This window comes from Rhea pennata, chromosome 2 (genome assembly GCF_028389875.1).
Source record: "Rhea pennata isolate bPtePen1 chromosome 2, bPtePen1.pri, whole genome shotgun sequence".
NCBI lineage: Eukaryota > Metazoa > Chordata > Aves > Rheiformes > Rheidae > Rhea > Rhea pennata.
The window spans coordinates 138,624,496-138,639,680 of NC_084664.1; the positions used below are offsets into that span (position 1 = coordinate 138,624,496).

A 15,185-nucleotide genomic window follows, 5' to 3' on the forward strand; every position below is an offset into this window, starting at 1 on the left:
GGTGCTTTCGGCATTGCAGTCCCGGGGGAGCAGATGAGGGTTGAGGGTTTCTCATCCAAGGTGCCCTGTAATCACAAAGATGTTAGCACCAGTGCCTGCAGCCAAGTTTCCAGTACACCACAACATGGTAGGTAGTAAGGACACCTGGGAAAGCTATCGAGTCTCTCACTGCTTTATGCGAGAAATGGAGTTGAAAAGCTGCTACACATCTACAATTCATTATGGCCATGAGCCATGGTGAGGCTCTGCACGTCCCTCCTGTGGGACGCAGCTGCTGCCTTGTTTGGGCTGGCCATAGGAAGAGCCTAAATGACCACTGTGGCCTAGATGCCCACCTTTACATGGGTGACTGAGCCAACCATGGGGATGTCAGTAGCAGAAAGCTGCAGTGGGAGGACAGTGCCTGGTCTGTCTTTATGCCTGACTAAGGGAGTCAGCAGGTCATCCATTCCTCAGGTCAAGTACTTCTCTGTCTCTCTCCACTGACTGTAGAGAGACTGTAGTTTGCTCCACTGGACTGAGCTCATAACATAGGCATCTCCATCCGGCAGCATGAATGCAGGCTGCAAAGACTAGCTCCCAGAGGAAGCCAATGTCTCGCTACACCTTCACTCAGCACACAGGTCCCCAAAACCCCCACCCACCTGGAGGGATCTGAGTTAGAGAGGTGCTCCAGTGGCACCAGCCACACTCCAGCACAGCCTATGCCCTTTCCAGACTTGCTGCTCTTTGCCAGGGAGGATGAGTCTACTCTAAAACTCCGCAGGAGTTCAACTCTTGATTACCTCACCCAGTGAGTCAGATCTGGTGGGTCCAAGCCAAGAGATTCTCTCTCTCTCTCATCCACTTGCTCAGTAAGGTAGACCAGCCTTCATTTTCTCCTCTGCTTTGGAGTATTTGCATTTGAGTAATTCAGACAAATACATCAATACTCCTTGCCACAAGTCTTCCTAGTCCTTCCCACTAAGGCTGTTCTACTTTACAATGATAATTAAATGTTCAGTGGAAAAGGGTGAGGGGGAAAGAAAGAAAGAGAGAAACAGAGAAAGGAAGAAAATTTGTGAGCCTTCTGGTTCGGGAACTCACGTAACAGGAGACTGAAACATGTAGTATACATGTATTACAGATTAATTTTTTCCTCCTTCTTACTCATCACAAAAATCTGCTGCATTGTACTTCCCATGTTAAGAAACTGCTGTGACATTCTTTTGGCTATGGATTCAAAATCTGGGATAAGAAAAGGGAGAGGGACGGAAAATGATTAATACACTTGCATCAATTTTAATGATGAAAATTTGACATTAACAAAGGTATTTCAGGGGCCTGTATTCTGCTGGGACTAAAATTGACTCATTTTTCTGCTTTTGTTTTCCAAATGCTGCTCACAGCCTGTGAGCCTGTGAGCCCCCTGAGCAGTGTCACACCACAGCTCTTACACCACTTACCGGGGCCACTTTTGCCACCAATAGGCACTACTTAAAAATGTGAAAGCTAAATCTGTATTTTGGTGATTAATTTTTCAGTGTCTTCTTCTGTTTTGTTAGTAGCATGAATGTCTGTTTTATTCTTTTCAGAAAATTTCCTGGGCTCAGAATTCCCAATTCAAGGTCATGCACACCACACTAATGGAAATATTATCTCATACATAGGAATATTTATTTCTTTCCTTCTTAAAAATGTACAAAAAATAAAATAACTGTATTTACAGTTTATCAAACCCCTCTCCCAGTTACAACACTATTAAGTTACATGAGCTATTTTCTTAATATAAAAGCACACTATTTATACATAAAGCTTCCTTGTTTGCCAGAGAGAGGGCCTGTCACAAACTTTGGCACAAACACTCTTGTTTGTATCTTGTCTCCATTTATAGGAAATAGAAGAGGGTATAAACATTTCATCAGCTTTACATTTAAAAGTCATAAGATACTCTCTTCCAGTTCCATATCAATCAATGTAGAGCACCTCTGACAGCTGGAGAGTTTAGTTTTTACTAATTGTTTGAATTAATTTACAACATTTAAACAATCCATAGACTGAAAGAGGAAACTATACAAGAAGGATACTTGATCTCTGAATTCCACTGACAAAATATTTCATGAGAAAAGATTCATAGAAAAGAAGTATTTTCTTTGTAGTTAATATTCAGTGGTAAAAAATCTCAAAATTTCTTGATAGGTATTTCATCATACATGAATAAAGCTTCACTGTAAGGGTGCACTTTTTTGGATTATAAGCACTTGACTATGTAGAAGGAAACTGAGATTTTTGGTTTTCATAATAAAACATCAAATGGACGGACACATAGCCAAATCTGTGGCAGGAACCAAAATTAGAGCTTATTACACTATGTCATTTGCATAACATCTTTGTCAGAGTCTTTGAAAACTAATATAGTATCTACAGACACTACACTGCTCTAATTCTGCATAAGGAAAGAGAGCTGAGCAGCAAGCCATCCTTCAAGCTGCCTTAGTGAAGATTCAAGACTTCCATCTTAAAGGAGGAGAGGATGTGAGAGTTTTGTTCCTTTAAATAAACAACCACAATAATGCCACAAAAAGTCAAAAGAAGGTAATACAAACATTTCTGAGTCCTAGCCAAATCTCACTTCCATTTAACTCACACTGTTTAGAAGATATGGTGTTCCTCAATTTTTATCATGAAACAAAAGCAACATGTATATTTTAAACAATATACATATAAATATTTTGTACTATTCGTGACCTTTGAATCAAGCAGGCAAAGATTTTAGAAGCTTGAATCACTCCTACTGGCTCTTCCCCATCACTCTGAAATCTTATTTTTGACCAGCAAGTCCTTACAGGTGAACCTTGTGAGCACATAGCTTGCCACCACCAGCATGCAAGGCTCAGTGCCTCTCCAGCACTGAATGGGTGCAGAGAGTTGTGCTCTTCATAATGTTAATAAATGCTCGTGAGGCCATCCTCTGGAGCAGAGAAACAAAGCCCTCTGGTCCTGGCACATAAATAAAGTTAAGAGAGACTCCATAACTAGCTCTATTTGTTGTTTTAAAATACTCTTTCCATCAAGGCAAATCCTACTCATCATTCTCAATCCTAGAGTCTTGCTCTCTTCAGTGAGACTGTAAGAAGGAATTAAATGCAGGAGGATCCGCTTTCTTTTAACAGACCAGGAATTTACACACTTTCAAAAGTGTGTTTAGAAAAGCTATGAGAGTTCATCTCGGAAGCAATTTCCTTTCCCTGTACAGGGCCTGACCAACAGCTCCTGAAATGGCATTAGGAAGATGGCTCCTCAAGCCCAGTATTTCCTGGAGTACTGCACATCTCACTGATCCTTTACTGCTCCTTAATACAGGATGCTGCAAGGAAGTAGGATTCCCACAGCATGCAGCAGATACTAGCTCATGTTATAGAGAGGAAAGTCCTGTCCTAGTGTAAGAGAAGAATGATTTTAACCTGAGTGCTGGTGATCTAAGGATAGCCCTGCCCTTCCCTGTGAATCTCAAATGCTACCCAAATGCTCAGACATCTCTTCCTGCAGCACATCACAACTCAGGCCAGTCCTAGGCACCACTACATTCAAAGTAAGAGAGCTTGGATGGCAGGTTTGTTAGGGGCAAAACCAAAGCTTGACTCTGCCTACACTTACTCACACACTCAACTTGTAGCTTCTGCCAGGACACCATTACCAACTGAGAGATTCCAGTTAAACTCCTTAGGATCCCAAACACCACCTTCAACAGAGATATACAAGAACTAACATCATTGCTGCTGATCCCAGCTCTTAATGCCACCTGCCAAAATTGTCATTTTTTTTTTTTTTTTTTAGGAAAAAAATATCTGGTCTAAGTCAGCATAGACCTTTTCCCAAGCCCGAGCCAAGTAGAAACAAATTTATCCTCCATAAATCCCTTGTATTTCAGGATGTTTGCTCTTAAGTGGGGTAGCAAGGAAATCTTTGCTGGAGTATGTATTTATGAAAAGATAATGGAATTACCACAGAACTCTAACTCACAGAGGAGAAAAAGAGTACACAGCAAAGGAAGAGGGAGGGGGAGATGGAGACAGAGACCCCAGACACTCTGCTTTGCAGACAAACACAGACACATGTAGATTCTGGAAATGTTAGCTCTGACTTGAATGGCCTGGACCTTTTATAGATCCTGGTCCCACAGAAGCCTCTATGGGTACCTAGCATTACTATCTGAAGTACAGATTTCAATGGGATGCTATTGCTAATGAAATTAAGAAAGTGTGCAAGAATTTGTAGGACAATTCATGTAAAGGTAGTACCAAATCAGATGATCGGTCATCTATTACAATTGCTTTGCTTGGGTGTAAATAGCTCTACACAGCTCAAAGCACTAGAGAATTAGCCCTATTAAAGTAGGCAGTGCTTCTTTAATTCATTAACTAGTCAATAAAAAGATACTGTGACTATAGGGAGAAAAGGGTCCCTTCCAACCTTACTGATTCTATGAAAAGATTTCAGAAGGAAAAATTAAAGAAACTTTAAAAGCTGCATGTACAAAAGGACTCACATTTCTGTCTGCCTCACAGGATCCATACAGTGCATGTGAGAATGAAATGCTTACAACTGAAACTCACAGGAGTGTAAGTTGAGTGAGGAGCTTTCTAAGATAGCTGTAGGAGCTGGAAAGGAGAGAGGTACCAGCTTCGGATGTGCTGGGTACACTCAGCCTTGAACGTCTTTTTTGATATCATTAGCCTGCAATCTTCTTTCTCACAAAATTCATGAGGCAGAGGTGGAATTTGATGGAATAACCTAGGCTGATTTGGGTTCAGATCTGTCTTTTTTGAGGGAGATATATCTCCATACCTCAGCTGCTCTCAGATTCCTCTGGTGAAATTGTTCCAGTTTCTATAAATTATTTACATCAACCCCAGTTTTCCACCTCATCCAATTTTCCTAGGAATTAAAACAGAATCTTTCACTAGAGATACAAGAGCAAATTCCCTTATGAAGAAAAAGACGAATTTGAAGTCCCATTTCTTACACTCTAGAGGAATGTTTTAATGAGCAGGCCGTTGGGAAAAGCACTTCTCCCTCCACTGGTTAGAGAAAGGCCCATCGTGATGGCCTCTGCTGGCCCAAAAAGCAAGCAGAAGTCCCTTTCGTACCTCTAGGTATGCCAAGCAGCAGACATATGGGTGCCTGAAGGATCTGATGACAGCTCAATGGGGCACTCAAATATCTACAACTGGGACTTGGGCACCTAAGATGGATCTCATTGTGACAGAGCACTCCAACCCTTGCAGCACAGTTTGCTCCAATATTTCAATACAAAATCGGGTGGGTAGGGGTGGAGTATATGAGTGAAGATGCAATTATCAGCTTCTCAGCACACACTCCTTAACAGATATTGCAGAAATCTAATCCTCTAGGAAAGATTCTGTTAAACCCTAAACCCAATACATATAAAAACAGAGTGGCAGTAAACATGCCCACATACAGTAGTTAAAATATATTATTGCATATTATAAACATTATATACAAGGTTAAAATGGTTTCTTTACCATTTACTTATAAATGACATTTTTAGCTGAATGCCTTACTTACAAGTCCTCATTGCTACATGCTGAGAACTACCAGAGGTATTTGGCAAGACTATACACTATGGAGAGATATAGATCAGTCTGAGCAAGTGAACTGTCAGCTACCTTCCCCATTTTTAGCACTGCAACAGTTTTTTTCACAATAGTGGAGGACTACTGTTAAAGTGATTTATACCAGATTTCTGCAATTGGACCAGCATGGTGCCTTAACATGTTTTAGAATGAGCTTATCCACACTAAAGCATGGATTAAAATGCTGCATTTCACATTTGTGGTGGGTCATCTGGTTACAAATATGGGGGCTGGTAACTGCTTGCACACTAGAGAGTGAGGAACAATAAATAAGAATCCAGGTTAACATGAGTGGCCTTGTGCTTGAAAAACCCAAGTCTGTATGCAATGGGTGTGCACGTGCAGAATGGACAATGTTTTCAAAGCAGTCTTGTAACAGTTTCTCTGATCAATGTATGTCAAGTTCCTGGGGAATCTTCTGCTTTCCAATAAGGATGGAATGCTGTGGTTCCTTACAGAAAGGCTCTGCTCGAGGCTAGATCTCAGTCAGTGTGATCTTGAAGCCTTCAACCATGCTCTCCATGTGCAGGATGAACGTGTCCTCATTGGAGTAGTGCTCAATAATGTTGTCATCCATGTTTACCAAGATACTGGTGACAAAGGCAAAAATTAGTATTTTTATGTACCAGGGCAGTTAAAGGGAAAGCCACACACTCCACTGCATGTGCTCACTTCACTAACTAAAAGCAATTTCCTTTCCAAATTTTGACTCTTCTTTAAGGGAAAAGCAGTGGAATAAGACTCCAGCACATGTCAGCATAGAGACAACAGTGGGGAATTATCAAGATCTACACCATTGCCCCTTATAGCCTTTGGATGAGAGGCTGCCACCAACGTAGTTAAGGTAAAAGATACACCATGGCTGGGACTTTAACATGCTTCACAAGCTGCTCAGAAGGCGAGCTGCACTGCAGCTCCCTGGAAGACTAGCTAGCTAGTAATTCCCTGGCCTGGCATCAGTTCGCCCAGGTACATCTCTGTGCTGGTCCTCAGCCCTGCAGGCATGTACCCACATAGGAGCCTTACACATGAGCCCTCCTCTGTGATGTGTGCAAGTCATTTACAGGGTGAAGCAGTGTAATTTAGGCTTTGCACACAGCTCGCAGGCCTAAGAACTCAGCTTATATGTGAGAATAGTGACAAACTATTTTCCATTCTATTTACTTAAAGAGTATGTGTTTTTTCACTCTTTACCATAAAGAGCTTCTTCCAACAAACATACCACTTTGAACCACTGCTAGAAAGAAGCAGTTTGAGAAGTTTCACCTTTCTTTTCAGAAGTTAACAAAATCCCTAGACAAAAGATTGCCCTAAGTTAGAGTTATGGCTGAAAATAACTGATTGATTTAAAATGGTATCGCTAATATATTGTGGTTATTTAGAAACAAAAAAAAATTTAAAATGGAGAGGTTCAGGTTTATGGTAAGGTTTATGGCCTAGCTATTCTAAAATCACAGCTGTGATGCTCACATCTAAATTGACTCAGTTGGAACTCCTGCAGCAAACTGCCTTGAACTTGCCTGCTTTTCAGATTTGGGCAGTGGCCCACTGCCTCCTAGCATTGCAGGGAAACTCCACATTGCATTCATGGTAAAGACTGGGCCTCTCCCATCTAGTGCCCACAGTGCTATTGGGTATACAGAGTCTACAAAACAGACTTTATTCAAATACATTTTTCAAACATAAATTCTGCCCCTTCACAGTAAGGGTGAATTACAAATACTGGTCAGACACAGACTGGAAGTTATGTTTCCTACCCTGCCACCTCTTGCTGGCTCCATGGACAGTAAGACTTCAGGGTTGTGGACTTGTGTCCTACAAGTATTTATAATACTAAGCAAAGCAAAGTGATGCTGTAAGCATCACTGGGATCTTTGGATGCTTCTAAAGGATCCAGCAATAGACCCTAGTTAGTGTTAGTCTCTAGTTAGTTAGTTTACTTACCCCTTTTTGCTCTTCTTGTAAAGTTTTGCAATCTTTTCAACTGGTAGCCCGTATTTCTCAGAGATCTGCAATCACCAAAATAACAAAAGAAAAATGAATTTAAAGAGGAATAGGCTGTAACTCCATCTCTCTTTACACAAGACATTAAAACACAACCCCTGCAAACTTCAACATGATGTAGAAAAGTCACCCACAGTGATATCATAGCTTCATTTAAGGATGATTTGGAAAGGAATAATTCTAAACATTTTGATTAAAAAAATACAACTTCTTCCATCCAGAAACTTGGAGACTATAGTTTTCATAGGGTATGCGTCACCAAAAAGAATAGAGTAGAAAATACGAAGGAAGACTTTGCAGCAGCGTGTTCGGATATCTATTCTATAGTAAGTCTGTGTGTTGATCATGTATCCTTGAGTCTTCAGTCTGAGCCCATTTTCCTTTCCAAATTTTGACTCTTCTTTAAGGGAACAGTTCTCAGGGCACGTTTCTTAAGAAAAGGATTGACCCAAAAGGCAAAATAATTATGGAGAAGGGACCTTTTGTCAGTGATCGACGTTTTGTGGTACTCTACTGTCAACCAAAGTAAGCTTCCTGCTCTTCCCAGGTGAAATGAAGTTACAGCTAAATAGCTGACTTTCTTTTCTGCATTAGAAAACTGAAATGCACAATTAAAAATCCATTTAAAGATTGCCAAACATCAGTCACTGTAAAATCCTTTTTTTTTTTTTTTGGTGTGTTTGTGTTCAGACTGCCTTTGAGAAAATGTGTTTTAGAAACGTAAACTAAACCAATCATCACAAAATGAAGAATGAAAAGAAACTAATGGATAAAACTCAGCATCAAGGACAGATTCAAACAGCCATAATACCCAAGCAAGGCTTCCATCCTGACAGAGCCAGAATCCTCCAAGAAAGATAATTAGCTGTATATTGCCTATACTCATGTAACTGTCTTCTTACCTAACATACAATCTTGTACTTAAAAAGTATAGTGCAACTTCAGGGTTTTGAAGACTCAATGAAACTTTTTCACTGAAAACAGTTTCATCCGACTACAATATATACATCTGTGGCTATAAGCAGAAAGGAAAGGATATATATAAAAGGAGTAACTGATAAGATATAAAGAGTAGATGAGTCTAGTGTGTTTTACAACTAATAGTGAACAAAATGCAAATTAAGTTAAGTTTGGCAAGTAGCATTTGCTACTTCAATTTTACTCACACTGGCATGTTTCACTGCCCCTCTAGAGATGGTGCTGGAGATACTGATGCTAGTCCTGGTTCCAACTCTTCATCTGTTTTGGGAGAGGCCTAACTCAGGCTGCAGGAGCTCATACATTGCACCATCATGCACACTCTGCTGCAGTTACTTCACACATTTACAAAAAGATTGGCTTCATCCTTTTTGTCTTGTATCTCACAAAGATGTCCTTACTACTATAAATCTATAAAACCAATCTTTCTCTAGATCACTATAGGCACAGGGTGGGATTACTTCCACAAGGAAGACATGTATCCTACATACTGAACAGCCTGTAGGCAGTCAGCATTCTCAAATGGGATAATGTTCAAATTCTTGCTCCAAATAAGGCACATACATTTCCCAGTGTTGGATGTCCTAACCTTATTCTGGCCACTCTGCTTTTCTACAGATAGAACAGGTTGCCCCATCTGGCTTTCATGACCAGCCTATGTACATAAATTCAAGGGAAGATCCATGGGGCAGGATCACTGATAGAAGGAATCACCTACCTCTGGCCAGATGCACTTCTGTAGGTACCTACACCTTGCCTTGTTACTCTGCACTTTACTCTTGGCTCCTTCTTGGCCATGTTTCCAAGGCTGCCTTCCTCCAATGTCTCATTTTGTGCTACCCATGGAGGGTGGCTCCCTGTCTCGAGGCTCGTGAATCCTCTAGAGTACTCAGGTGCAATAGCGTTAGGGCAAATCTTGGCTGCCTTAGAGGGGTTCTCAGATAAATTTCACATCTTCCTTTTATTCCTTCTTACACCCTAGCTTTGCTTAGCATGGTCTAGCTGGAGAGAATAATATCAGATAAGCAATTTAATGCTGAACTTTTGTATATATGGCTTTGATGTGCCTCTAAATTTAAGCTTTCATTTAAAAGGATAAGGAAGCCATAAAAATGGCTCCCTTTCATTACACAGCTGAAAAAATCCTTCATAATAGGAGTCAGAGGCAAACTGCAACCTGCAGACAATGTCACAACAACTGTGTGAACGTGAGGAAATGCCGTATCTATCTCTCTAGGCTGTTAACTCTGAAGCCTAGTGATATTCTAAAGATTAGTACTTAAACACACCTTTCTCTGACTCCATGTAAATAAACAAGCAGGGAGAAACCTTCTTGTGTCAAGACTGTTTAACAGCAGCTAATATAGAGCATTCTGCATATTCCAAATAAAAATTTCCTACAATATTTGACATACCTAACAAATACTCCTAACAAATGTTCCTCAAAGTGGTTTGGGACTTTGGGACACCATTTTCTATGTAAGCTATTAGAGGTAGCACTATGAAGGCCCTGCCTGTCACACTGCTTCTGACAGGTGTAGGATTTATATAGCATGTAGGGATTAGTGAGCTTTGGGAAAGACTTCCAACTGACTGAACAAGCACATTTCTCAGGGACCCCTATGGATTCAACCAATTATATTAAATGTTGAGCTGTGGAAGCAAGGCTCAAAGTGGGCATCTGGGACAGCCTCCCACTTACAAGGCTCAGAAAACAAGTCTCCAGTGCAAATGTGCTAAGTCCTGTTTCAGAATCTGGGAAAGCAGAGAGCTAGCATCTGCTAGGACATCTCAATTAACACCTCTTCTGAAGCAGATTGTTGCCCACTAAGAAGGAAAACTGCTACTGCCAACCGCTGTATAAAACATCTTTTCACTTGCCCCCCAAGGAGACTACAATGCAGTAGAAAAGATACCTTTATTTGGAATACTTTCCTTTCTCATCTTCATTTCCCTCTTTCCAATTTTCTCAGCAGAAACTCTATCCTTCCCTTAAGGTGGCTGAAGCAGTCACAGCCTTCACTGAAACACTGAAACAACAGGACAAGTGTCCCTTTGTGCTGCAGGCCACTGGCATGGCAAGTCTGATTGCAGAAGTCACCAGAAAGAATTTCTCTGCTGGTGTCTGGGAGATGGAAAGGACAACACCTGGGCTGGTTGAGGTATGTACGAATACATGTTTACCAACACATTTCTATGGAATAATCTGGTGTGTTGCCGTACCTTTGCAGATGGGACACATACACGGACAGATATCTAATAAACTGTGGTCTGCGCAGGCTCTGCTGAACTCATTTGTTACTTTCTAATTGTAGAAAGACATTTGGAGATGCCTGAATTCCCAACTTAGACTGCCCTCTGCAACTTGAATATATATTTTATTTTGCACATAATAAAACTGGAATACCTATTGATATCCACAGAGTTAACTTGAATTTGGATCAGTCTGAGAGGAGGATTTGGAACTGGTCTGTCACCACATCGTTGCATGAAGTTTCATGCAATTGTTTGAACATTTTTTGTTGATCAGGGCTGAGTAGTGTAGGATGCAAACATTTAAGGAACAAGCATGTGCATCATTTTTTGAGATTTACCCTATCCCTCGTACTTGAGACCTTCAGATATTTGTCAGAAGAAAGAGATCTGAGAAGAAATCTCGTTCTTTTGGAAAGTGAGTATACAAGAAGAATAAAATAAACATAGTATCTGAGAAAACAATGTCATTATCCATGGAAAATCAGGAGAAAGCCAAAGAGCAAGAAACGGGATAAACAAAAAAGTGCGTAATTCACAAACAGAGAAGCAGGATACGATTCAGGATCATTGCCTTTCAGACCTGGGGCTATATAATGTTCTAAATCTCAGTTTCTAAGATCTTAGCACTGAATTTAGAATTCAGTATTTAGAATGCATACAATTACAAAATTACACGATTTGCTGAAAAGAATTTAGAGAGAATACTTAGAATATGCAATATGACAGCTTTTTGGCATTGATTTATTCACTATATCCTACCAAAGAGAATTAAAATTTTCTGAATGTGTTCTTTTCAGTGATCTGGGACATTTCACAACAGATCAGATTTCTCTGGTGCTGAAAATATGCCACTGAGTCAGCAGCTGTGCTGACAGAGGTATGCAGAAACCTTTCCTGCCTGCACCAGCTTTGTTAGTTTTTATATTACATAGTGGTTGGAAAAACAGGCAAGGAGATACACAGAATATTGAAGGTAAAATATTCATGATAGCTTGAAGGGTTATAGAAGGATTATAATACACTTTTAACTTCCCTACAAAGACAAATTCAAGTCATGTTACACTTTTATCATGAATCAGACTGCAGCCACTTCAAGCAAAACTTGGCTTTTACTATTTTACTGTTTTACAACAGTACTGGCAAAAGCACAGTTAAGTCATGATTATAATGCAAATGAATATCCTTAGAGAACACTGATCCAAACAGGTCCACAGGAACACAGGTTCAAACAGCTTCATTAGTCACAAGTCTTTTGCCTTCTGCTATTGGCCTAAATAAAGGTAACTCAATCACTACTGCTTTCTAAGTGTTTCTAAGTACATGCAACAAGATATTGCAGTAATTTCATGAGAATATATTATTTTTAGCACTCAACAGGCACTCTCATCCATCCCCATCTTTTCTCCACCGTGTCGCCAAGGCTGGAATTCAGCTCAGCTTCCCACATGTTAGTGAGACACATAACTGGTTCTTCACTGTTCCCTCATCAATCTTCACAGCTCTACTAGCCTTCAGCTCACATAAACAGGATTAAACTCAAAATATCCACTTACAATCACAACTAATGGACAACAAGCAGAAAATCAAGTCACAGAAGCAGGCTTGAGCAGGTCACTCTGGGAGTAAGAGCTCTTTGAGAAAAATAGCTAGGGACATGCTGATAGGCATTACAGGAGATGATTCAACAGGCTCTGAATCACTGGTGCAGAAAGAGGCATTTCAGAAAACAGTGTCTGATTCTCCCCATCTCTAACACTGGTTAATTACTGCCATTCTTCAAGGCACAAGTCTCCAATAAATCAGCTCAGCAAGTGTATTTTATCTCAGCAACCTAATGGCAGCACTGAATCCAGAACATGCAAGCATTTCAGATAGAGATGTGCTCTAGAAAACTGTGATAAAATACTTCAAATACGTTTAAGAAGTTTCATCTCTATATTATGTTTTCTTTCAATAATACATTGAAAATCTCAAGATCTGCTTACAAAGGAAGATAAACAACGTGAGGACATCGGATACTTACTGCTTCCATTAGCCCCTTTACTGTGGGTGATTTTAGCATCAAAGCATCAAACACCTCATCTGTCTCCTTCCTCACATACAAAAGCACTGAAACAGAAAAGAGTCAAACTTGGAGCAGGTCCAGTCAACTGAACAGATGAAATACCCTACACTGAGTAGAAAGACAAATTCAGTCTATGACAGATACAATGAGGTGCTGAAGATGGTCTGCACCTTTAAAAAAAGGTAATCTCATGTCATCAGCAATCTAAACATGGAAGACACATCGCAGTTGCTTTGAAAAACAAAGAAATTCCATTAGATTTAATTTAATGCAAGTAATCTATAGCTTCAGGAATTTAAATCTTCATTTACTGAAATAAGAGAAGTCTCAGTTGAAAAACCTTGGGCTTTGCTTTGTAGAAATTCAGTCACTGGGGCTCTGTCGCTGGGTCTTATGACAAAAAACATAATATAGTTCTTCCTAAACCTATGTCTTGGTTTTTACCTCTTCAGGCTTCATCCAAAAGACTGGGAAAGGACATTCAGAAAAGGCAGGTCTGGTTTGCCTTTAGTCAAGTCTCTGAGAGAAAAAGCAATGAAAAGAAATAGTACTCTCTGATGTTATCACATGAATGACAACTAGCTGGAAAATCAGTCATTTGAAAGGATGAGTCCAAAGTATCTGAGGCTTTACAGAGAAGACATTCAAAAGTGTAACTGTCGGACACACATTTTGTTGCAGTGACTGCCCCTACTCAGATATCTCAATGCAAACGGTACTTCTATACATCTCTTCTTCCTCTCCTCAGACATCCTGTCAGATCTCAGGGGTTCACAATCATGTTATCCTACCTATTCTAGCTTTTCTTTGTTACTGAACTTAAGGTTTGTTCCAGTAAAAGTAGGAAACTCACTGACTCTGTGGCAAAAGTAAAGTATACAGGTACAAGAGATTAAGATTCCATCATAATTTTTAGAGATGTTTATGTGTAATCTCATATTACTCAGATAAAACAGCAGGTTAAATAAGATGTTCCGAAATTGATTTTTCCCTAAACAAAGTCTTTTCAAGTAGCAGTATTGTATGTCAGACAAATACAAATGCATTGTTAAATATTTTATATTTCTATGAGACAACTACATTGGTAATCATCTCTTTTTTGATAGATGGATAACTTTTGAAAGCTCTCACCCTTACAGTCCAGAAAATATCATTGCCGGATTATTTAATTTTACAATAACCGACAAGCAGATAAACAGAGATGATGGTATTATTCATATAGAACCAACTCTTTGGGAGATAATTCTCAACTTAAGGCTGCAGCAGCATGAACTCAGAGTCATTTGCAGAGAACTTCTTTGCCTATGTTTTCAATATGATTTGCCTATGATTGAAAAAGGTTTAAAATTTGGCTGGTCAGATCAATCTCCAGTCTTGGTCTACAGTCCAGACTCCAGAGGCAAAGATGGGTTTTATTTTCTCTTTTAATTTAGAAGTGTTAGCCACAAAAACTGCTCCTACAAGCAGAAAGAGCCAGATCCTTTCTACTACATTTTGGTATTTATTTGGGACCTGCCTGATAGTGCCCTTTTTAAGGTAAGAGACTTAGAAGATGAGGTAACTTCGGGTCACCACTCAAATAATTGTCAGTATATAAAGAGAACAAAAAAAAATCAAAGCAGTTGTTAACCTTTTTTGGTTTTGAAATGTTTACTTTATGAGCAAGCACTCACTCAAGCTGCTAGTTTTACCTAGACTAACATTTTTACTAATTTAATAATTCTCTTGTGACTGAGTGCTGTCCTGTGACTTCCAGCCTTTCAAACATCTGGACCATCTGCCAGCCTTAATAATTACAAACATGTATTTGAAAGAAGGAATAATCACTCAGTCTGAGGTTAAAGTAAGGGACATTATACAAGTGCTGAGCTTTAAATCTCTCTGTTGTGCTTGGCTTGCCAGAGAATATTATGTTGAATGAAAGATCCATTACAAGGATAATGGGGAACTTGAATCACTGTTATACACACAGAAAGCCAGGATTAGTAAACATATGGGGGTTTGATATATTTTTTTTTCCCTTGACAGGTGTGAAAACTCCGGCTTTGACTCCCTAGGGCACTCTTCCATAAATGACTTTTGGTGACAATGATGGCTTAAGAAGTCCCTGACTTATTCCTGCCCTTATGCTTTGCTATTCTGGCCTGTCTCTATGAATTTTCCTGGACAGTGAACTGTCTCAAAGAGCAGAATAAAGTAAAAAGAGTAACCCTTTTGGTGGTTGTTCTTCAGACAGATAAGGTCAT

The 15,185-nt window shown here is 39.8% G+C and overlaps 1 protein-coding gene across 1 annotated transcript in view; it reads right to left on the reverse strand.

Annotated features, from left to right (window-relative positions):
- Positions 1-6,111: 6,111 nt before the first annotated feature.
- GRHL2 (grainyhead like transcription factor 2) overlaps positions 6,112-15,185 on the reverse strand; it is a 117,464-nt gene continuing 108,390 nt past the window's right edge. The window contains exons 15-17 of the mRNA XM_062568550.1: positions 12,898-12,983; positions 7,581-7,645; positions 6,112-6,226 (exon numbers count right to left, since the gene is read on the reverse strand). Of these exons, the coding sequence (XP_062424534.1) occupies positions 6,112-6,226; positions 7,581-7,645; positions 12,898-12,983 (266 nt within the window). The remainder of the gene's footprint in view (positions 6,227-7,580; positions 7,646-12,897; positions 12,984-15,185) is intronic.